The sequence below is a fragment of the Paramisgurnus dabryanus genome, chromosome 10, assembly GCF_030506205.2.
Source record: "Paramisgurnus dabryanus chromosome 10, PD_genome_1.1, whole genome shotgun sequence".
NCBI lineage: Eukaryota > Metazoa > Chordata > Actinopteri > Cypriniformes > Cobitidae > Paramisgurnus > Paramisgurnus dabryanus.
In genome coordinates this window covers 16,825,179-16,851,253 of record NC_133346.1, presented here as the reverse complement: position 1 = coordinate 16,851,253, position 26,075 = coordinate 16,825,179, and the positions used below count along the sequence as shown (strand labels likewise).

Here is a 26,075-nt window from a genome sequence, read left to right as displayed (position 1 = left end):
GTGAAACCTCAAAATGTAACCATCTCAATGTGTGAAGTTCAAGATCATGCAACAGTAAAACGTTAACTAAAATAAGTTAGGAAGTAGTCATTCAAATATGTTTGCATTTTGCGTTAGAAGTAGAGCTTAAATATATACACATGCCCTGTAAAACAAATACAGCATTTTTGTCAAATCAACATATATTTATATATTTATAAATATATATTTATTTTTATGCTACACTCTAAAAAAATAATCCGTAAAAAACGGATAATGTCCTGGCAGAAAATTACCGGCACTTTTTCCGTTATGTTTACAGACATTTCTGTTTATTCAAAAACTGAACATTCTGTAGATTTATAGAACACTGTCCGTAGATTTACAGAACATTGTCCGTAGCCTTTAGGGACACTTCAATCTGCCTATGAAACGCAACAATGGTGACAATCAACAACAAAGCTTCATGCCGCAATTCATGCTGGGTACCAGGATTGTGGAAAACTCTTTCTGAACATTTACTCTCACCATTGTTGAGATTTGTATACAAAGTGTTGATGTCTCTGAAGCAAAAACCATAGCTGACACATTTGCAGCAATCTTATTCAATACAATGTCTTATTAGATCAGCATAGAGTGTCACTCTTATACATTTCAGTTCTTTATTCTTATTTTATCATTTCATATTTAAATGCTAGGCAACATAATAACAACCAAGCTTAGATGACATCATAGACACTTCAAACATTTGTTTAGAAGTTAAACATCATCCATGTTAGAAAAGAACTCTGCAAGCAAGTTGTAATTTTAGGTTTCAAACAGAGATGGTGATAGAGAGGTGAGAGAGGCAAAAGTGAAAGATTGCAGCAGGAGCTGTTGCACCCATAATGCAACATGTTTTTTAAAAAAAACGGATAAACGCCTGTAAAACATAAATACGGAAAATTCCTTCATATTTACACAGTACTTTGTCAGTTTTTACGGATTTTTTTAGAGTGTACTTTAACTTAAAAATTAAGCTAAACAACTTCAACTATAGTTTTTATAAGATAAGCTATCTCAACTATTCACAGATTAAATCTTAAAATAGTAATTTAAAATGACTTGCAAAATGAAGTTGTTTTAACTTTATGCTGGATTTTTTTATGAGTTCTGAATTGGTTTTGCATGGGCTAAAGGCCTGTCAACCTGTATATGTTCATTACAGTGTCTTGTCACATTAAAAAAGTCACACCAGTTTTTCACACCAGTTTTACAAAACCACTCATAAAATAAAACCATCTCAATGTGTGAATTTGAAGATCACGCACATTCACAATAAAAAAAGCCTTTGTCTGACACAATGTCTTTTTGTATGTCACGCAACCCCAAGCTGTGAGCACATTGAGGGCCCAATGTGTCAAAGGCACAGATGAAAGATGGTTTATTGGTCTATACAAAAACTGCATGTGAATTGATCCATCTTTATTCTTTATCCTATATCAGATATAAAGCTCAGTGACTATTAGCACAAGATGATGTAAATGAAGTCCATTTATCAGTTTGTTTCCATTTGTCACATATATATGTGTGTGCTCACATAAATTAGCAGTATGCCATTTTTATATTTAAAGTTGTTTCATAATGGATGTCGAGATATGCACGTACAACCCATGAATTCTGTTTTGGTATTGCATTGACTGAAAATTCTGCATAGTCTTGAAATGTGCTGCATAGTGTGTTGTCAGTATTTAAAGTGGCACTAGTGGGGGCTATTTAACAAGCTTCTGGTTGAAAAGAGGGCTGGCCTCTTAAAGCTACAAATGTAGATGAAATGAACAGCATATAGAGTAATAACATCTCTGTATAGAGTTACTCAATGTGTTAGCAGTCATACTGTATGTGCATATGGCATTTGTGTAAATATGTGTGGATTTATATTGCTTTGTCATCATGTTTTCGGCCATCATGTGGTCTGCTTATTAAAATAAAATACCCACACAATGTTTTATTTTGTTTTTGTTGCAACTAAACATGTCAAATAATAAGTCAAGTTTGTTATATTCTCTGTATTCTCCAATTTTGCAAAGCAGCATTCCTAAAATGGCTTTATTGTTGCTTAAAGGGACATTCCACTTTTTTTTTTGAAAATATTCTCAATTTCCAGATCCCCTAGACATAAACATTTGATCTTTACCGTTTTGGAATCCATTCAGCTGATCTCCGGGTCTGGCCCTAGCACTTTAAGCATAGCTTCATTGAATCTGATAAGACCATTAGCATCACGCTTAAAAACCATCAAAAAGTTTTGATATTTGTCCTATTTAAAACTTGACTTTTCTGTAGTTACATTGTGTACTAAGACCCACAGAAAATGAAAATCTGTGATTTTCTAGGCAGATATGGCTAGGAACTATACTCTCAAACTGGCGTAACAATCAGTGACTTTGCTGCTGTAACATGGCTGCAGCAGGCGTAGCGATATTACACACTGCCCGAAAATAGTCCCTTGGTTACTTTCAATGGCAGAGGACTATTTTGGGGCGCTGCGTAATATCACTTAGCCTTAGCCTTACAATACATCAGCAAAGTTCTTGTCTTGTTAAAGTGTCCCTTTAACAAATCTATGTTTTTTTTTTGCTCTCTTATTGGACAAAACTTCTAGTGACTTACAAGTGTAGGCTACAATAATTATATAGTCAAGTGTCCTGCCCGAAGACACATAGCAGTTAAATGTTGGTTTACCCATTGAATAGGAACATATCAGTACGTCAGTTTCTTTAATTTAAGATTATTTTTTGATCATGCATCTTTATTTTTTCAATTACACTTTTAAAAAATGGTGCTAAATAATATGCTTGTAATAATAGGGGAACCATTCTAAGTAAGTGCTGTATAAGTGGTGCCAAAGCATGACTAAAGCATCACTTAGCACAATATGGTTCTTCACAGGTGCTACACAGGTTCTACATAGGTGATGTTTAGCAGTAAATTGGTTCCCCTATGATTAAGAGCCAGTGAACCACTTTTAGTGCTATTTATCACCATTTCTTTAGAGTGTTTATTTTATGACAAATAGGAGAACAATGGCACATTTCGGTGTATTTTTGAAAACTGTTGTTTATGTTAAGCCCACTTTTTGGGCTAATAATTATCTGCATGCATTAAGGTGGATTTTTAAAATGTATCTTAGCTGAAAATCAAGACGCCTGGGGCCTCATTTATCAAGCGTGCGTACGAACAGAAGTGTGCGTAAAGTGTGCGTAGGAACAGTTTTACGCAAAGTGTGGAATTTATCAAATTGTTCTTATACGTAGAAATGTGTGTAGATATACGCACACCTCGGAGTATGCGTACGCAGAGCATCTAGTGGTAGAATAGCGATACTACACAGGACCGTCCATCCCCAGCGAACACTTTGCCTATTTATTATCCACCCCAAGGTGTTAAAAATGATTACTGTTAATAAAGTAACTGCAAATCAGTGTTGAAGTTAATTAATGAAATTAGTGTCTAACCCTAAATTAGAAAGCTCCGTCAAATGCTTGACACAGTGGCTTATCTTGCATTATTGGAAGACTTGGCAAATCATCCATTCCGCCGGGAGCGCGTTTTCAGAGATCGCGCCGATGATGCTGGTTATGCGGCTGTCCAAGGAAAGTTCTGTCATTGTCCGTCCTCCTACAGATTTCACGTCGTGTGCTGTGACGCGTTTTTTTTAATAATTTAATAATTTAATGTCAAACCACTTTTTTATTTCTAGAAGTGTTCTCATACCCAACGGAATTAAACTCACTGGTAACATGTTCCCATGCAGATTTGTTTTCTTTTGTTAGACATCCTCCCGTACTAAGTGAACCAAACAGATGTGTTTTTAACCTCATCCACCAATTTCTGTGCTCTCTTTGCCATTATTGCGATGAGGGAAAAAGCACAACCACGTGACTTATAACGGGAGGTGTTGTCACCATATATGGTTTATTAGAGGCGTTTCGGAATGCAAATGACCATGAACGTGCACGAGCATGGTGCTTAAGAACAAGTGGGATTTATCATCAAGGATTACTTACTGATGTGCGTACGAACCCCGTGCGCACGTTTGATAAATCCCGATTTTTTTGTACTTAGACACATTCTAAATTTCATTCGTAGGTACAAATATAGAGCATTTTCTACGCACTGTTGATAAATGAGGCCCCAGGTTTTACCATTATGTTCTTCTGCAAACCTCTTTATTTACATTGTATCGCCACATGGTGGCACTATCTACTAGCAAATTAAATAGTCATGTTTCTGCTTTGCTCCTCCTTTAACAGATACTGCTTTAAAGAGCTAAGCGTTGCGCTCAATGTCGCGCGCGTTAGGGAAATGCAAGACGGAGAATTTTTCTCGTTCACCAAACCTTAAATTGCAAAAAATCTGAGGGTCCGCAAAAGAACGAACTAATCCTGAGCTTCGGATAATGGCATCGTTGAAAAGGGCAACGTGTGTATGGATTATCTCTGCATATTTACTGTCATGTCTAGCTGAGAATGGGATGTCGAGACAAATTGTTTATACGGTGTCTGAGGAGGTGAGTCCAGGAACATTTGTTGGAAATCTAGCCAAGGATTTAAATCTAAAAGTGGATGACCTGGAATCACGAGGATTTAGGATCGTTTCCGGTTCGTCAAGGAATAATTTTGCAATGAACTTTAAAACTGGGGCTCTTTATGTACAAGAGACAATGGACAGGGAACAGTTGTGCCCCAATGTTAACACGTGTACTGTAAGCTTGGAGGCTATTGTTAATAATCCTTTACATGTTTACAGCATAGAAGTAAAGCTGTTGGATATCAACGACAACTCTCCTCTTTTCCCAGAAAAAACACAGTTTATACGTATATCTGAGCTGTCATTACCCGGAACAAAATTCCCTCTGCTAAGCGCGGAAGATCCAGATGTTGGAAGCAATTCGGTTACCACCTACAAAGTATCCAACAATCCATATTTCATCCTGGAGGTGAACATGGAGGCAGATGGCCCTGCACCCGAGCTGGTTTTGCAAAAAGCTCTGGACAGAGAGAAACAGTCTACGGTCCAGCTGATTTTAACTGCTATTGATGGTGGAAAACCTTCACGGTCCGGCACAACAAATGTTATTGTTACCGTGTTAGATGCAAATGATAACGCGCCTGTTTTTGCCAGGACCATGTACAAAGTACAGGTCTTAGAAAACGTACCAATTGGCACCACTGTGCTAAAGCTGAATGCCACGGATCCCGACGAAGGCCTTAACGGCGAAATTGTGTACAGTTTAAAACAAGGACAAAAGGGAATCGTTGACAAGTTCGCCGTCAATAACAGCACAGGTGAAATATCAGTTATTGGCATTTTGGATTACGAGGAAGTTACTGCGTATGAGATCCGCGTGGAGGCCTGGGATAGGGGCAGCAGTCCGCTTGCATCTCATTGCAAAGTGCTTGTTGAGATCACCGACGTCAACGACAATGCACCAGACATTACGCTTTCTTCATTGCTTGACAATGTAAGTGAGGATGCAAAACAAGGCACTGTAATCGCCTTCATCACGGTTCAAGACAGAGATGCAGGTAAAAATGGAAAGGTTTACTGTTCCATTCCCCAGAACACCCCATATGTGTTAGAGTCCACACAAGGGAAATATTTCTCGCTTGTTTTAAGCAAAACACTTGATAGAGAAGAAACAGAACTGTACAATATTTCAGTTACAGCTACGGATGAAGGCACTCCGTCTTTATCAAGCACCGCCGTAATAGCCATTCATGTCTCTGATGTAAACGACAACGCACCTCTATTCCAGAATTCAATGATCAATGTTTATGTTAAAGAAAACAGCCCACCAGGTATTCAAATATCAGCTGTTTCTGCACGAGATAATGACTTTGGTAAAAATGCTCAAGTGACTTATTCATTACTTGACAGTTCCAGCATGCATTACTCGACATCCATAAGCATAAACTCCGTGACTGGTGAGATATACAGCATGCAAACTTTTAACTATGAGCAAGTAAAAACCCTACAGTTCTACGTTCAGGCGACAGACTCTGGTGTTCCTCCTCTGAGCAGTAATGTTACTGTAAATGTTTTTATACTGGATGAAAATGACAACAGTCCAGTTATTTTACAACCATATTCTGAACCTGGATCAGTAAATACTGAGAATATTCCCTATTCAGCTGAAGCGGGTTACTTTGTGGCCAAGATCAGAGCTGTTGATGCTGACTCTGGATATAACGCACTTCTGTCGTATCACTTAACTGAACCCAAAGGAACGAATTTATTCCGAATCGGTACCAACACTGGAGAAATAAAAACCAGGAGACGAATGAGTGACAATGACTTAAAAACTCACCCACTTATCATTACAGTGTCTGATAATGGAGAGCCATCACTTTCAGCAACTATGTCTATGGATGTTGTGGTTATGGAGAGTATGGATGACATACAGACATCGTTCAAACAAGTTCCAGTTAAGGAGGAGAGTTTTTCAGATCTGAACCTTTATCTGCTCATCGCTATTGTCTCAGTGTCAGTCATCTTTTTACTGAGTCTCATTGGTTTAATAGCAGCTAAATGCTACAGGACAGACGGCAGTTTCAGTCAGTATTGCGCTCCAGTGATCAGCACGCATCCAGACGGGAGCTGGTCTTACTCAAAATCCACGCAACAGTATGATGTGTGTTTCAGTTCAGACACAATGAAGAGTGACGTAGTAGTTTTCCCATCACCATTTCCACCAGCAGATGCAGAACTGATCAGCATTAATAGTGGAGATACGTTTACGCGCACCCAAACTCTTCCTACCTCAGAAAAGGTAAGACATTGGTTATTGCTATTTGTAATTTAAATAATAATGTTAGCAAACTGATTGTTTCTCTCTCATACCTGCATTTATTTCTGGATTTTCCATGCGTTTAAATGCAGTTTTTTATAACAAATATTTTTCTGCACCATCCATTACATTACAATATTTTAACACAATATAATGCAATTCATATTTTACGAGGTGACAAATTCTTCGACCTATTTCGTTCGAGTAGTACGATTTTCTTTCGCCCCTGTGAAATTAGGTTTAGATGTGGAGTATTTTTCTCTAACAATCGTACATTTTGTTCATATGAATTAGCCAACTTGTAAAAGACGTAGCCTGTCAGGACCCGTCTGAAATCATGTGTTTTATTACATCTAGTCTTTGTGTTCGGGGTCCTGGCAGTACCATGTTTTATGTGGGAAATGTGTGGTTTTAGTATTGAATTATTCTGACCACGCATTTCCCGGGTCTCCTCACTTTTTCCCCGATCCCTTATTTGTAATGATTTCCAGGTGTATGTAATTTACTTTCTCCCTATTTAAGAGTCCTTGTGTTTGTTGTCCAGTGCGCGTTCGTCTTGTTACACTCCCTGTCGTGTTTCTGAGTCTTGATTTTGTGAGTTTTAAGTATATTTAGTCTGGTTTGTTATTTGTAGTTTATTGTTGTTTTATGTTTAGTTTAGTCTTAGTTTAGTGTTGCTTTATCTTGTCTTGTTTTACCCCCTCGTGGGTCTTTGTTTTCCCTTGTTTGTTAATAAATTATTATGTTTTAGTTCTGTCTGCGTTTGGGTTCATTCCTAGTTTAAATCCTCACATAGCCTACGAATCCCAGAATTTCAGAACCTTTGATTGGACAGCGACAATCAAAGTTGTCAGTTATAGTTTCATTTATAGTTGTTAGTTATAGTTTCAGTTAACTTTGTATGTTTTGTTTAGTGGTCATTACACATTTGTTGCTAAATGTGTTTAATAATTATGTGATTTAACATTTATTATTGGTTATAGATAGTAAACAGAAATTTTAGACATTTTTAAATCGCCTAGGGTCAAAATCAAGTGTTTGACGTTTTCTGTGTGGTGTTTTTGATATGCTTTAAGGAAAACTGTGCAATTAAAAAACATTGCAATTGCAGAGTATGCTATTTGTGAAAAATGCATTGTATTTTATTTATTAAAATGGTTCCTTTTGTAATTAAAGCTTTGGTTCTCTTTAAAAGTTTTTTTCAGTCATGGAGTATTACGTAAAATAAGCTGGTAAAGTATGATGCGTGATTACCGTAATCTCAAAAAGTTTTTTTTTCAAAAAGAAAAATTTACAAAAATGCTAAAAAAAGGTTTGCATAAGTAAAAATAGTTCATTTGTAACAAACAGGAGACAAATATTTAAAAAAAAGTGTGGAAAGTTCCGCACTGTGAGGGTTTTGAAAAAGATTAAAATATTTAAATTATTAAAAATTGATTTCATTTCACCATATCCAGAGGTACAAAGTCACCAAATCTGCCTACTATCCAAGCTACTTGTGAAGCAGTTCTTCTGCCAGCTGATCAATAGATTCACGCCTTCTAAAGTCCTCTAAACTGTCCTCATTCGTGTCCAAGAGACTCAATAATAATCTTTTACATTTAAATCCTTTAATTTATCATATTTAAAAACGTCTGTGAGCTGCTGCGCACCCACTGTAATAAGCAAACGCGCGATGTCGTCTGGTTTAAATGCGCAGGGCCCTATATGTTTGGCGACGATGGTTTAAAAAGCATACGAATTTTTTTTATAAACCAATACATTAAGTGACATCATAACGCAAACAGCAAATCTAACCCCAAACCGAAGCGACAATTGTTTTAAAATAGGAAGAACAGTTGAGTAACCAATACGTGAAACTGTCACGGAAAAGAAAGTCGTGTCAGGGGCACGTAATATGGTGGAAATACGTGACAATGTCACGCAAAACTGAGCAAAATAATACGTGACTATTTCACGGAAATTTGTGAGATCATGATGCTTGATCGAGTGGATTAGGTTGTCCCAGATGGTGTATACTTTGTACTTATATACATTATTTTGTGTATACTAAATGAAACAAGGGTGTAGAGTTATTTTAAGGCATAATAAAATATTTAAGGCAATATTTTTTAAGAAATATATATATTTTTTTTAGTTTTGTTGTTGCTGTTTTCTTGTTGTTAATTAAAATTAACAACTCATAATCCTACACATTTGTAAGCTATAGAGGCCTATTTAATATATTTCAGGTTCATCAGTTGAAGGTGTGGAGTTCTTTGACATTTCTCATGATCTTAATATCCTTTGAATCTGAACGCAAAATTAGAATTAATTTTTGCAGACCTTTTGAGTAATAATATAGATAAAATAGACAAATGTAAGTAACAAAAACCCGCATTAATTAGGTACACTACCTGATGAAAGCAAATATTTCTCAGGAAATTTATAACGGTCCATATTAAGCATTGAAATGGTAATTTTACAGTGTCCCTTCAGCATGTTTAAATGGTGAAATAAATAAAAAAGACTAGATCACATGATCAAATATTAAATGAGGAATTTATGTTATGTCAGATGAAACCAAAACTTCATGTTAAAACTATTAAAATAAGGAAAATTAACATTTGTCATTTCTGACCCATATATGCGTTCAAGGGTCAACTTTATTTTATTCTTGGAAGAACCATAATATTACATTGATATTCCTGTAGTAACCACCTAGAGGCGCTGTTAAACCATGCTTTTTAACAGGACTGTTATTTCCATCTTATTTGGATAACTCCTCCTTCCAAAGCATCGCTTTCTAACCATCCTAAAACAGCGTTGTCTTTGGAAACGACAAATCTAACATATTTGGATCGCTTGTTTCATTTATTTTGCACGAATGATTATTTTAAGTCTGGGTTCTGAGCAAAGATGAAGCAATATATTGGACCCAAATGGACTGCGATTTTGCTGTCTTATTGTGTGTGGACCTTATGTTCGGGTCAGATTGTATATTCCGTCTCAGAGGAAGTAAATATAGGAAGCGTTGTCGGAAACATCGCAAAAGATCTCAACGTCAATGTGCAGGAACTGGAACCCCGTCTCTTTCAGATTGTACACGGAACCAACAAAAGGTATTTTGGGGTGAATTTAAAAACCGGGACTCTGTTTGTGAATAATCGTATTGATCGAGAATCGCTGTGTCCTACTGATCAGAAATGCACAATGGTTATAGAGGCAATGGCTCATAATCCTTTGAGTCTGTTTAGAATAGAAATCAATATAATTGACATCAATGATAACGCTCCATCGTTTCCAGTTAACAGTCAAATAATAAACATAACAGAAGTGTCCACTGTTGGAGAGAAATTTTCTCTTCCTTTGGCAGAAGACCCGGATTCAGGCAACAATGCAGTTAAAACCTATAAGCTTAGTCCAAACGAACACTTTTCTTTGGATGTGCAGAACGTCGAGCAAAGTGTTACTGTTGAACTTGTACTAATGAAGCATTTAGACCGAGAGAAACAGTCTATAATTCATTTAACACTGACTGCTGTTGATGGAGGAAAACCGCCGATGTCTGGATCATTGGATATAATTGTGAATGTCTTGGATGTTAACGACAACTCTCCAGTTTTTAGTAAATCTCTTTACAAAGTGAAAGTTAATGAAAATATTGCTATAGGAACCCAAATTCTCACCCTGTCCGCCACAGATTTAGATGAGGGCGTAAATGGCGATATTTCTTACTCTATTGTTAAGCAAGGGAATGCAAAAGTGGCAGATCTGTTTTCAGTCAATCCTGATAGCGGACTAATAACAGTTAGAGGAGATATTGATTATGAAGAAAATGCTGCTGTTGAATTAAGGGTGGTGGCCAAAGATAAAGGCCAACCACCAAAAAGTTCACAGTGTAAGTTGTTAGTTGAAGTAATTGATGTGAATGACAATGCGCCCGAGCTGATGGTGACTTTGTTGGCAAGCAATATTAAAGAGGATTCAAAAGTCGGAACGGCTGTGGCTTTAATTACAATATCCGATAAAGACGGAGGTAAAAATGGATTAGTGCACTGCAGTATTTTAGGTCACGTACCGTTTAAGATCGAGTCATCGTATAAGAACTACTACTCTTTAGTTGTAAGTGGACCACTGGACAGAGAGGACGTTGCGCATTATAATATCACTATAACAGCTACGGATGAAGGGACCCCATCACTCTCTAGTACAAGTGTTATAACAGTTCACATATCTGATGTTAATGACAACGCGCCGCGATTTCCTGAACCTGTGATGAACGTCTATTTAAAAGAAAACAGCCAAGCTGGAGCTGTTATAGCAATTGTGACCGCTGAGGACTCAGATATTTACGAGAATGCTCATATTAAATATACTTTAATTAGCAGTGACAAAACTGCCATTCCATTGATCTCAATGATAGATATAAATACTGAGGCTGGAGAATTGTACAGTAAGCAATCATTTAACTACGAAGAATTCAAGTCATTCCAATTTGAAGTTCATGCAGTCGATTCTGGCGTCCCATCACTAAGCAGCAACTTGACAGTAAATGTTTTTATACAAGATGAAAATGACAACCGTCCTGTTATACTGTCGCCATATTCCGAACCTGGATCAGTAAATACTGAGAATATTCCCTATTCAGCTGAAGCGGGTTACTTTGTAGCCAAGATCAGAGCTGTTGATGCTGACTCTGCATATAACGGACTTCTGTCGTATCACTTAACTGAACCCAAAGGAACAAATCTATTCCGAATCGGTACCAACACTGGAGAAATAAAAACCAGGAGACGAATGAGTGACAATGACTTAAAAACTCACCCACTTATCATTACAGTGTCTGATAATGGAGAGCCATCACTTTCAGCAACTATGTCTATGGATGTTGTGGTTATGGAGAATATGGATGACATACAGACATCGTTCAGACAAGTTCCAGTTAAGGAGGAGAGTTTTTCAGATGTGAATCTTTATCTGCTCATCGCTATTGTTTCAGTGTCAGTCATCTTTTTACTGAGTCTCATTGGTTTGATAGCAGCTAAATGCTACGGGACAGAAGGCAGTTTCAGTCGATACTGCGCTCCAGTGATCAGCACGCATCCAGACGGGAGCTGGTCTTACTCCAAATCCACGCAACAGTATGATGTGTGTTTCAGTTCAGACACAATGAAGAGTGACGTTGTAGTTTTCCCATCACCATTTCCACCAGCAGATGCAGAACTGATCAGCATTAATAGTGGAGATACTTTTACGCGCACACAAACTCTTCCTTCAACAGGAACGGTAAGATAGCACTGTTTACTTGATTTTATATTGGCTTTTAAATATTGTTAAACGGTTAGTTCCAGTCCTTGATTTTGATTGTTTAATAGCTAGCCTACTATGACCATTGCACCTGATGAATAAAAAAAATAAAAAATGCTTGGTTATTTCTCTAAATGAATGTTAAATTTAATATATATTGAAATTAATATTATTATTAATATCTTATTATTGTCGTTAACTTTCAAAATGATAATATTTGAACCATTTTGAATAGTGGTTAAGATTTGAAAAACTTTTGAACAGATTTTTAGTAGAAGTGTTTAATTTCAGTTGTTTTATTGACGATGCATGAAAATGTGTTTCATGAACAATCCTTTTTTACCGATCTTAATTTTTACGTTCACCAAAAACACATTTTATTTTATTTGTTAGGATGATTTCCATGATTCATTTTTTTCATGAATTTTGTGTTAGTTTGCGTTAACTGCGTGTATGAAATTTGTGTTTAAGTATAGCCTATGTTTTTTATTCAGTTGAAACAATAACGAGTTGTCTGTTGATTTCCCTGCTTCGTTACTGAATTTAAAGAATAAAGTGAATTCAGCACCACGGACAGCGACATTCATATTTAACATTTCTTTTTCGCAGTGTTAACGTATTTGTTGAATTGCTTTCCAAACTATTTTTTCTACATCTTAATGATTGTACAGATATGTGTTTTTATGTTATGTAGCCTAGGTAACATGCCTAGTTTACTTTTAATGAAGTTGTGCATTATGTTAGATCTCGTTGTCTCCTCACTGATACAACACGTGGTGGCACTGCAGACCATGACCTTGAGGGAAGTATTGCTCCTCCTTTCTGGGAACATGTATTTAATGAGGTGCATGTTAGCAAGACGCATAGCTTCCGCATCGCAATGTGAGATTGTATTAAGAAGTCATTTTTACATGATCATTTTTTGTTAACACCAGTTTGGAATTTTGCGCAAGCATGGATGGTACAAAATCATATGGCGTCTGGATCGTTTTCTTATCGTGTTTATTGGAGTCGTCGCACGGCCAGATTGTCTATTCTGTCTCAGAGGAGGTAAAAAAAGGAACCGTGATTGGTAATATAGCAAAAGACCTAAAGATTGGTGCTCCGGAGCTAGAATTACGTATGTTTCAGATAATGCCTGGACCTAATGCGAAGTATTTTGAAATAAATCTGAAATCCGGGGCCCTGTTTGTTAATGACAGGATTGACCGCGAAGAGTTGTGTGGCACGAGTCAGAAATGTGTATTAAATTTAGAAGCCCTTGCTCAAAATCCTCGCAATGTTTATCGGCTTGAGATCAGAATTTTGGATGTAAACGATCATGCTCCTTTATTTCCAGAAAGCACATTTATTGTAAATGTTACAGAGGACGCAAGTATGGGGGACAGACTTCCTTTACCAAATGCAAAAGATTTTGATGTTGGCAGCAATTCTCTAAAAGACTACAAACTTAGTGTAAATGAATATTTTTCTTTAGATGTTCTTGCCGGACAGCAAAGTATATCAGCTGAGTTAGTACTACAGAAAGCTTTAGACAGAGAAAAACAACCTGTTATTCAGTTATTACTTACAGCTGTTGACGGAGGAAAACCTCCGAAATCTGGAACATTGAGTATTGTTGTTGACGTGATTGATGTAAACGACAATAAACCCGTGTTCAGCAAAACTTTGTACAAACTACAACTTAAGGAAAATTCACCAATTGGATTTAAAATAATCTCTCTTTCCAGCCCAGTCTCACGAAATTTCGTTATATAGTCACGTATTTTTTTGATTCTTTTTTCGTGCTATTATCACGAAATTTCGTGTTTTTTCGTGATCGTATAACGAATTCCTGTTTTCGTGTGATTATCACGTATTGGTTACTCAACTGTTTTGTCCTATTTTCTTACCATTGTCGCTTCGGTTTAGGGTTAGATTTACATAAAATGACATCCCTAACCAAACCCAACTCTAACCCCAACGCCAGGCGACATATAAAAAAATAAATCAGAAAAAATAGTATAAACCAATATATAAAGTGACTTTCTAATGCAAGCACCAAATCTAACCCTAAACCGAAGCGACAATGGTTTAAAAATAGGAAAAAGCAGTTGAGTAACCAATACGTGATAATCACACGAAAACAGGAATTCGTTATACGATCACGAAAAAACACGAAATTTCGTGATAATAGCACGAAAAAAGAATAAAAAAAAAATACGTGACTATATCACGAAACTTTGTGAGACTGGGTAGCTCTTTCAGCTACTGATTTGGATGAGGGCATTAACAGTGAAATTCACTATTCATTTATTGGAAGCGGAAATAGCGATGAAATGAACCTGTTTACTATAAATTCAAACTCCGGGGACATCGTTGTTCAAGGACAAATTGATTATGAGGAACACTCTGCAATTGAATTGCGTGTTCAGGCGAGGGATAAAGGCAGTCCTCCTAAAAGTACACATTGTAAAGTATTATTAGAAGTTGTGGATGAAAATGACAATGCACCAGAAATTGTTACAACTCCGCTTTTGGAAAGCGTGAAGGAGGACGCAAAACCGGGTACTGATGTTGCTTTCATTACGGTTTCTGATAGAGATGGAGGTAAAAACGGGTTAGTGCATTGTGCAATTCAAGGCTCTTTTCCTTTCAAACTGGAGTTTTCATATGACAATCATTATTCTCTAGTGGTGGACGGACCTTTGGACAGAGAGAGTGTTTCTCATTATAACATCACAATTACAGCTACAGATGAAGGCACGCCTCCACTTTCCAACAGCAGTATTATTATTGTACATATCGCTGATGTTAATGACAACGCACCGCATTTTCCTGCATCTGATATTAACACTTATCTAAGTGAGAACAGCCAAGCTGGAGGACTCATAACAAAAGTTACAGCTGATGATTCAGACACTGGTGAGAACGCTGAACTTTCATATTCATTATTAGAGAGTTCAAGCTCCAATGTTCCTATAACAACACTGATCAATATAAACTCTTTAACTGGTGAAATATTCAGTTTACAATCATTTAATCACGAAGAAACAAAAAGATTTCAGTTTAATGTTTTGGCAATGGACTCTGGTGTTCCTCCTCTGAGCAGTAATGTGACTGTAAATGTTTTTATTCTTGATGAAAATGACAACAGTCCAGTTATTTTACAACCAAATTCTAATCCCGGATCAGTAAATACTGAGAGCATTCCCTATTCAGCTGAAGCGGGTTACTTTGTAGCCAAGATCAGAGCTGTTGATGCTGACTCTGGATATAACGCACTTCTGTCGTATCACTTAACTGAACCCAAAGGAACGAATCTATTTCGAATCGTTACCAACTCTGGAGAAATAAAAACCAGGAGACGAATGAGTGACAATGACTTAAAAACTCACCCACTTATCATTACAGTGTCTGATAATGGAGAGCCATCACTTTCAGCAACTATGTCTATGGATGTTGTGGTTATGGAGAGTATGGATGACATACAGACATCGTTCAGACAAGTTCCAGTTAAAGAGGAGAGTTTTTCCGATTTGAATCTTTATCTGCTCATCGCTATTGTTTCAGTGTCAGTCATCTTTTTACTGAGTCTCATTGGTTTGATAGCAGCTAAATGCTACAGGACAGACGGGAGTTTCAGTCAGTATTGCGCTCCAGTGATCAGCACGCATCCAGACGGGAGCTGGTCTTACTCCAAATCCACGCAACAGTATGATGTGTGTTTCAGTTCAGACACAATGAAGAGTGACATAGTCGTTGTCCCCTCGCCATTTCCAGCTGCAGACGCAGACCTTATCAGCATTAATTGCGATGACAGTTTTACAAGTATTCAAACTCTTCCCACCACCAACAAGGTAAGATAATGTTTAACCCCTGGATAAAAGTTATTTCTAAAACGAAATTTCAAACAGTTTTATTTTTGCAATACTTTCAAGCTTTTCAAGATATTTTTACGTAAGCTATATATGAAGTTAATTTTGCTGATTTGTTAACTTAGCTGCTATTTATCTACACTCTAAAAAAACAAACGGTGCTATATAGCACCAAAACAGTTGCTTTGGATCGTAACGATAGAAGAACCATTTTAGTGCCATATAGCACCGGTGAAGCACCAGTGAAGCACCAGTGAAGCACCAGTGTAGAACCATATAGGGGCCATATAGCACCACATATGGTTCTACATAGCACTATATGGTTCTACACAGGTGCTTCACTGGTGCTTCACTGGTTCTTCACCGGTGCTATATGGCACTAAAAATGGTTCTTCTATCGTTACGATCCAAAGCAACTGTTTTGGTGCTATATAGCACCGTTTGTTTTTTAGAGTGTATGACATTGTGTTTGCATAGCGTGGGCACACTGGATTTTTTACTTTAAACTTTTCTAGCTACAAATATAAACAGCTCTGAATCATGGATACGGGATACAAGTTTTTTTGAAGACACAAGTGTAAGACAAAGTAAAAAAAGTGGATTTAATAAAATTTAAAGACAGCAATAAACAAATTATATTTATATACTTACTTATAATTTACGGCTAATTGAAATTAATTTACGAAAAATTGTGTATTTGAGCAGCTACATGACAGATTACAGACGGCATTTGGTTAACGTTTTCCAGTGATCTAAACCCACCTTGATGGAAGCAGGTCTTACTGTAAATCAATAACACAGTACGAAGCGAGTTTTAGCAACAAGAATGATATAGTAGTGTTTCCTGTACATTCATAACTAAAGAGAGCAATTAAGCATAAGTGATACGGAAAACAGTATTTCGTTAACCCCGCAAATAAAAAAATGCTCTATGCACAATGAATAAAACGTTCACGACTCATATACAGTCATTTTTTGTTTTAAAGTTAATTTGCAGAGTTGTAAGCACAGGTACCTAACATTTTCAGGCCATTCACAAAATGCCATTTTGCAACATAGATTATTTTTTGCTTTTTTAAATCTAAACGATCCTTTGCTTATTTTAATTCCTGATGTTGTCTGCATGAACCAGTACCATGGACAGCGAATTCTACCGCGTGTCTTTCATTGTGGTGATGTGGTTGTACCAGGGGCGTCAGTTTGTGTTGAAAAGTGGTGGGGACAAAAAAATCAGATGAAAAAACATTACCGCATGACGGGAAAAATATTGAATAACGGCGCATCAAAAATGGGCATAGTGTAGGCCGGTCAACAACACAAAAATACTCAGCATAAAATCCTCAACAATGTCGACTGCACATGTAACAGTCCCTGCAACACCAGCTTAACCGAACTGTGCTAAAGCACCATACTGTAGATAACAGCAGCACGTTAAGTCAATGATTACAATGAAATTCATTACATATGTAAAGGAAAACACATTATAAGCACAAAACGCAACATATGCGACCCTGGACCACAAAACCGTCGTACACTGCAAAAATGATTAAAAAAAATTATACAAAAAATTATTTGTATTTTTGCCTTGTTTTCAGTAAAAATATCTAAAAAATCTTAAATTAAGATGCTTTTTCTTGAAAAATAATAAAATAAGTCTAGTTTTTAGACGAAAAATACCAAATTTAAGTGATTTTGTGCATAAAACAAGCAAAAAATCTGCCAATGGGGTAAGCAAAAAAAATGAGCATCTTAATTTAAGAATTTTAAAATATTTTTACTGAAAACAAGGCAAAAATACCAAGAAATTTTTTTTCACATCAAGAAAAAGCATCTTAATTTAAGAATTTTTAGATACTAAGAATTTTTTTCTTGAAAATCTGACTTTCTAACTTAGCATTTTGCCTTGTTTTCAATAGAAATATCTAAAAATTCTTAAATCAAGACGTATTTTCTTCATGAGCAAAATGACTGAAGAAAATAAGTCTAGTTTTTAGACAAAAACTATACAATTTAAGTGAATTTGTGCTTAAAACAAGCAAAAATATCTGCCAATGGGGTGAGAAAATTTTGCTTAAATTAAGTGTTTAAGAAAAAAGAAATCTTATTTTTAGATTTTTTCTCACCCCATTGGCAGATATTTTTGCTTGTTTTAAGCACAAGTTCACTTAAATTGTATATTTTTTGTCTAAAAACTATACTTATTTTCTTAGGTCATTTTGCTCATCAAGAAAAAGCATCTTGATTTAAGAATTTTTAGATATTTTTACTGAAAACAAGACAAAAATACTAAGTAAGAAAGTAATTTTTGCAGTGTAAGTCGCACAGGTATTGTTTGATTTTTCAGAAAATTTTAACCAAATGCTTTCAAAAAGTGGTGGGGACAAAATCAGCCATTTCAAAAAGTGGTGGGGACATGTCCCCAGCGTCCCCAGTGTAAATGACACCTATGGGTTGTACAATGATACATATGTTTTTTTTTCTTTCTTTGTAGTCTTGGTACAACTTCGTATATTATTTAGAGCTGTTTCGTCTTAATATTTGTTTATTCAACGGTTTTGAAAAAAATAATAATAATCGTGTTATTGCATATTTTCAGCACATGGTGTCACTGCAGACCGTCAGTTTAAGGTTTACAGTATTCATATAGCTTTCCTTTTCATAACCTCGGTTGTAGTGTCTGTCGCCGAGACGCGATAACGATTTCTATTTCGATTTCTGTTTTCTGATCGCTAAAGAGGAAAGACATTTTCTTATTACCGTCCTCAAACCCGTCGTCGGTGACCATCATGGGATTTACAGGATGTTTCGTGTGCGGATTTATATTTGTCCTTTCTTTGCTGGATGCTGCCTTTGCTCAGATTGTCTATTCGGTACAGGAGGAGGTAAATAAGGGAACTGTTGTTGGAAATATAGCGAAAGATCTGAACATAAATGTTCATGACCTGGAATATCGTATGTTTAAGATTGTGACTGGATCTAATAAGAAGTATTTTGACTTGAATCTAAAAACGGGCGTGCTGTTTGTCAGTGAAAGAATTGACCGTGAGGAGTTATGTCTGTCAAATCCAAAATGTTCTTTGAATATAGAGGCTCTCGCTACGAATCCTCACAATCTTTACAGAGTTGAAATTAAGATCTTGGATATAAACGATAATGCGCCACAGTTTCCTGTTAAAGTTTTTACCTTAAATATTACTGAAATGGCTAGCCCAGGAGAGAGATATCTCCTGCCAGTGGCCGAGGACATTGATGTTGGCAGTAATTCCCTGAAAGAGTACAAACTGAGTTTGAATGATCATTTCACTATAGATACACAGAGCGATGAACAGAGTGTTTTTGCAGAGCTCGTGCTTAACAAACCTTTGGATAGAGAGAAGCAAGCAACAATGAAGTTAATGCTCACCGGTGTGGATGGAGGAAAACCACCAAAATCAGGAACATTAAATATCATCATAAATGTTATGGATGTTAATGACAATAACCCTGTGTTTAGTCAACCTCTTTATAAAGTCAAACTGAAGGAAAATTTTGCTGTTGGCACTAAAGTTACATCTGTCTCTGCTTCTGATTTAGATGAAGGCATAAATCGTGAAATTATTTACTCGTTTGTTGGTCATGGAAAGAAGCAAGACTTATTTACCATTTTACCAGCGACTGGAGACATTATGGTAAATGGGCATGTAGATTACGAGGAGAATCCAGCTATTGAGTTACGAGTTCAAGCCAGTGATAAAGGCAGTCCACCAAGAAGTACACATTGTAAAGTTTTGATTGAAGTTTTGGATGAAAATGACAATGCACCAGAGATCAATATGACTCCACTGCTGGATAATGTAAAAGAGGACACAAAGTCAGGAACTGCAGTTGCTTTAGTCACAGTTTCTGATAAAGATGGAGGGAAGAATGGTATCGTACACTGTGCTCTGAAGGGCGCGTATCCTTTTAAACTGGAGTCATCATATAACAATCATTACTCTCTAGTGGTGGACGGACCTTTGGACAGAGAGGGTGTTTCTCATTATAACATCACAATTACAGCTACAGATGAAGGAACACCTTCACTTTCCAACAGCAGTATTATTATTGTACATATCGCTGATGTTAATGACAATGCCCCACATTTCCCTGCATCTGTTATTAACACTTATCTAAGCGAGAACAGCCAAGCTGGAGGACTCATAACAAAAGTTACAGCTGATGATTCAGACACTGGTGAGAACGCTGAACTTTCATATTCATTATTAGAGAGTTCAAGCTCCAATGTTCCTATAACAACACTGATTAATATAAATTCTTTAACTGGTGAAATATTCAGTTTACAATCATTTAATCACGAAGAAACAAAAAGATTTCAGTTTAATGTTTTGGCAACGGACTCTGGTGTTCCTCCTCTGAGCAGTAATGTGACTGTAAATGTTTTTATACTGGATAAAAATGACAACAGTCCAGTTATTCTACAGCCATATTCTGAATCTGGATCAGTAAATACTGAGAATATTCCCTATTCAGCTGAAGCGGGTTACTTTGTAGCCAAGATCCGAGCTGTTGATGCTGACTCTGCATATAACGGACTTCTGTCGTATCACTTAACTGAACCCAAAGGAACTAATCTATTCCGAATCGGTACCAACACTGGAGAAATAAAAACCAGGAGACGAATGAGTGACAATGACTTAAAAACTCACCCACTTATCATTACAGTGTCTGATAATGGAGAGCCATCACTTTCTCAACTATGTCTATGGATGTTGTGGTTATGGAGAATATGGATGACATACAGACATCGTTCAGACAAGTTCCAGTTAAGGAGGAGAGTTTTTCAGATCTGAATCTTTATCTGCTCATCGCTATTGTTTCAGTGTCAGTCATCTTTTTACTGAGTCTCATTGGTTTGATAGCAGCTAAATGCTACGGGACAGACGGGAGTTTCAGTCAGTACTGCGCTCCTGTGATCAGCACGCATCCAGACGGGAGCTGGTCTTACTCCAAATCCACCCAACAGTATGATGTGTGTTTCAGTTCAGACACAATGAAGAGTGACTTAGTCGTTGTCCCCTCCCCATTTCCGGCTGCAGACGCAGACCTTATCAGCATTAATTGCGATGACAGTTTTACAAGCACCCAAACTCTTCCAACCACCGGCAAGGTAAGCAGACTTTTAGAAAAATAGCTTACAAATGGTAACTTATGCCCAAATTTTGACCAAAAATTCTTCTTAACTGACACATTTTCTCTAATTTCAAATTTAAGAAAAAAGTTACTATTATTTTACAAAACATCTTAAGTTTTTAAAAGATGTTTTTAAATGTAAGCTTTTAAATCAGCGAAACGATGTGAATATCATCTTAAATTTAGGAGAGTTTACTTCATTAGGACAACATAAATGTGTGCGTTGAAACGGACTGAAATTGTGTGTTTTTGACCAAGATAAAGTTAAGGAGACATGTTTTTGTTCATTATTCTTTATACCACGGGCCTGTTGGATGCTTTATTCTGATAAGTTGACAAATGTTCCATGGGTGTTAATTTTTTTCTGTAAAACGCACACCTGACCTGTCAAATGTTGTTTGGCACACCTAACAACTTGCTGAAACATTCGAAGATTGTTTAATAGAACAAATTAAAGAGTGCTTCGTCTATAATTGATTTTAATCTGTGATTGTAAACAAAGACTGAGCACAACTAGAAAAAGAAAACTAGGCACTATGACTTGTTTTGATCAAATTCATAATCCACGCGGAAATCATTAGATGTGTCCCAGCTTTAAAATAATCACCAGAGCATTGTTTGTGGTAACCGTGGTATAAGGGGAATAATTGACTCCGGACCTTTGAATTATTTGAAAATAATGCACACTCTGCTTAGCGTCGTGCCACATTACCACTTTTGAGCTTGCATTATTTTCGAATAATTCAAAGGCCCATCGTCAATTATTTCTTACATAATGTTAAAATTGGGATGTTTTGTATTTTTACTTGCGGTGAATTGTGAAGAGTTTACATTTGGTTTGACCGCGAGGTGCTTAAAAGTTAGTGCTTAAATAAGTTTTGTTGTTACCCCACGCCTTGGCTATAGATTCCAAGTCCGACTTAAAATTTTATTTTTACGACAATAAAACGATGTTTAAAGAAAATATTCGAAAAAGTAAGATTTTATGTCTTAATAATTGCACTTAGCAATATTCTTTCAAACTTCTTATTTATTTTCACTTTCTTATCTAACGTTTTCGTGAATCCGGAGTCGGACCCAGTTTACCATCTGTCGTTGTCATAAACGTTTACCCGTGTTCAAGATATTTGCATAACTTTAAATGTACATGTATAAAGTAACTAAACTAATTTTATACCGACTTTATTTAGTTTGTTTCGCTAATTTTATTGGAATTGTACATTGGACTTCTTGTTGTTTTAAAATGTTTAGATAAGATAAGGCTAAATTAAATTTATATTCAGTAATATTATAGCAGCTCTTATACAGAAGGTATTTTGTCCAGTAAATGCATCCAACAAACATGATTAGATAGGCGTACATCTATATTAATGTTTCAATTTTACGCGGAAATTTGGCACGTAATTAAATATTAAACTGATAAATCATTTTTGGGTTTTATCTTCTATACCAGCACTGTAAAAAAATCTTTCCTGACTTAAATGTTTTTGTTTAATCATCTCAGATTTACAAGTCATTTTAACTTAATATGATTTATCTTGACTAGAGATGAGTTGTTGTGACTTATAAAATATAGTTTAAATATATCATCTTCATCATGTTGTAATTTTAAGTTATAAGAACGTATCTCTTGTCAAGATAAATAATAAAAAGTTGAAATGAGCTGTTAATGAGAGTTGATTAAACAAAAACAAAAAATTAAGGCAGCAAATATTTTTACAGTCTAATATCTAACGATTTGATTTTTACGTTTTTTTTCTTGCGTTTACGTGGAATGTTTTCATTTTATTTAATCTCTTAAAAGGTTTCTTGCTAAATATTCTGTTATTGTTTAAGCAGTTGCGACATAGACAATACACCAAATTAGATCTTACAAAAGAGTTTTGTGTGTTTGATGTTTTGGCTCTATTAATAGCAACCAAACATATACCATGCTCAGAACACTTTAGCCTATTTATTAATTGGCGTAGTGTCTTGTCCTCCAAATACTTTTAACAGGTTTTGGACAATTTAATATATTGCGGTTATTGCACAGTTCAGGCACATGGTGTCACTGCAGACCGCCAGTTAAATGATTTCAGTATTTTTTCTGCAGTCTCTCTTTCCAAACCTTGTTTGTAGTGTCTGCCAATGAGACACCATGACGTTCTGTTTTTTGATCGCTAAATAGGAAAAACAGTACTAGCGTTATCTTTTTACTGTCTGATAACCCGCTGGTCATCATGGGATTTACAGGATGTTTCGTGTGCGGATTTATATTTGTCCTTTCTTTGCTGGATGCTGCGTCTGCTCAGATTGTCTATTCCGTACAGGAGGAGGTAAATAAGGGCACAGTTGTTGGAAATATAGCGAAAGACCTGAACATAAATGTTCATGACCTGGAATATCGTATGTTAAAGATTGTGACTGGATCTAATAAGAAGTATTTTGACTTGAATCTGAAAACGGGCGTGCTGTTTGTCAGTGAAAGAATTGACCGCGAGGAGTTATGTCTGTCAAATCCAAAATGTTCTTTGAATATAGAGGCTCTCGCTACAAATCCTCACAACCTTTACAGAGTGGAAATTAAGATCTTGGATATAAACGATAATGCACCACAGTTTCCTGTTAAAGTTTTTACCTTAAATATTACTGAAAACGCTAGCCCAGGAGAGAGATTTCCACTGCCAATGGCTGAAGACATCGATGTTGGTAGTAATTCACTGAAAGAGTACACACTGAGCCTGAATGATCATTTCACTATAGATACACAGAGCGATGAACAGAGTGTTTTTGCAGAGCTCGTGCTTAACAAACCTTTGGACCGAGAGAAGCAAGCAACAATGAAGTTAATGCTCACCGGTGTGGATGGAGGAAAACCATCAAAATCAGGGACATTAAATATCATCATAAATGTCATGGATGTTAATGACAATAACCCTGTGTTTAGTCAACCTCTTTATAAAGTCAAACTGAAGGAAAATGTTGCTGCTGGGACTAAAGTTACATCTGTCTCTGCTTCTGATTTGGATGAAGGCATAAACCGTGAAATTATTTACTCGTTTGTTGGTCATGGAAAGAAGCAAGACTTATTTACCATTTTACCAGCGACTGGAGACATAATTGTAAATGGGCATGTGGATTATGAGGAGAATCCAGCTATTGAGTTACGAGTTCAAGCCAGGGATAAAGGCAGTCCACCAAGAAGTACACAATGTAAAGTTTTGATAGAAGTTTTGGATGGAAATGACAATGCACCAGAGATCTTTATGACTCCGCTGCTGGATAATGTAAAAGAGGACACAAAGTCAGGAACTGCAGTTGCTTTAGTCACAGTTTCTGATAAAGATGGAGGTAAGAATGGTATCGTACGCTGTGCTCTGAAGGGCGCGTATCCTTTTAAACTGGAGTCTTCATATAACAATCATTACTCTCTAGTGGTGGACGGACCTCTGGACAGAGAGAGTGTTTCTCATTATAACATCACAATTACAGCTACAGATGAAGGAACGCCTCCACTTTCCAACAGCAGTATTATTATTGTACATATCGCTGATGTTAATGACAATGCACCACATTTCCCTGCATCTGTTATTAACACTTATCTAAGCGAGAACAGCCAAGCTGGAGGACTCATAACAAAAGTTACAGCTGATGATTCAGACACTGGTGAGAACGCTGAACTTTCATATTCATTATTAGAGAGTTCAAGCTCCAATGTTCCTATAACAACACTGATCAATATAAACTCTTTAACTGGTGAAATATTCAGTTTACAATCATTTAATCACGAAGAAACACAAAGATTTCAGTTTAATGTTTTGGCAAAAGACTCTGGTGTTCCTTTTCTGAGCAGTAATGTGACTGTAAATGTTTTTATACTGGATAAAAATGACAACCGTCCAGTTATTCTACAGCCAGAGCCCGGATCAGTAAATACTGAGAATATTCCCTATTCAGCTGAAGCGGGTTACTTTGTGGCCAAGATCAGAGCTGTTGATGCTGACTCTGGATATAACGCACTTCTGTCGTATCACTTAACTGAACCCAAAGGAACGAATCTATTCCGAATCGGTACCAACACTGGAGAAATAAAAACCAGGAGACGAATGAGTGACAATGACTTAAAAACTCACCCACTTATCATCACAGTGTCTGATAATGGAGAGCCATCACTTTCAGCAACTATGTCTATGGATGTTGTGGTTATGGAGAGTATGGATGACATACAGACTTCGTTCAAACAAGTTCCAGTTAAAGAGGAGAGTTTTTCAGATCTGAATCTTTATCTGCTCATCGCTATTGTCTCAGTGGCAGTCATCTTTTTACTGAGTCTCATTGGTTTGATAGCAGCTAAATGCTACAGGACAGACGGGAGTTTCAGTCAGTACTGCGCTCCAGTGATCAGCACGCATCCAGACGGGAGCTGGTCTTACTCCAAATCCACCCAACAGTATGATGTGTGTTTCAGCTCAGACACAATGAAGAGTGACATAGTCGTTGTCCCTTCGCCATTTCCAGCTGCAGACGCAGACCTTATCAGCATTAATTGCGATGACAGTTTTACAAGCACCCAAACTCTTCCAACCACCGACAAGGTAAGCAGATTCTTAGGAAAATAGCTCACATAACGTTATTTATGCCAAAATTTTGACCCAAAAATCTTCTTAAGTGACATTTCTTTTTTCATTTCAAATTTAAGAAAAAAGTTACGCTTATTTTCTATTACAAAAAACTTTTTTTTAAAATATGTTTTAAAATTTAAGCGTTCAAATTATCGTAACAATGTGAACAGCATCTTAATTTTTGGAGGGTTGACTTAATTAAAACAGGAATGTTTGGAGAGTTGACTTAATTAGAATAGGATAAGATAGCCAGGAGTTTACTTAATACACTCACCTAAAGGATTACTATGAACACCATACTAATACTGTGTTTGACCCCCTTTTGCCTTCAGAACTGACTTAATG

General features: G+C 36.5%; 2 protein-coding genes across 4 annotated transcripts in view; both read left to right on the top strand.

Annotated features, from left to right (window-relative positions):
• The first annotated feature begins 4,303 nt into the window (after positions 1 to 4,303).
• LOC135779722 (protocadherin alpha-C2-like) overlaps positions 4,304 to 26,075 on the top strand; it is a 72,870-nt gene continuing 51,098 nt past the window's right edge. Inside the window, exon 1 of one of the 3 annotated variants that reach the window (XM_065290555.2) lies at positions 4,304 to 6,793. In XM_065290555.2, the coding sequence (XP_065146627.1) occupies positions 4,421 to 6,793 (2,373 nt within the window). In that variant the 5' untranslated portion in view covers positions 4,304 to 4,420. Of the gene's footprint in view, positions 6,794 to 9,589; positions 12,080 to 23,199; positions 25,704 to 26,075 lie in introns of those variants that run through there. The other 2 variants (XM_065290556.1, XM_065290559.2) reach the window with 2 other exon arrangements.
• LOC135779728 (protocadherin-10-like) lies at positions 18,611 to 20,915 on the top strand. Its single transcript, XM_065290615.2, has one exon. The coding sequence runs from the start codon at positions 18,744 to 18,746 to the stop codon at positions 20,784 to 20,786; it is 2,043 nt and encodes a 680-aa protein (XP_065146687.1). The 5' UTR covers positions 18,611 to 18,743; the 3' UTR covers positions 20,787 to 20,915.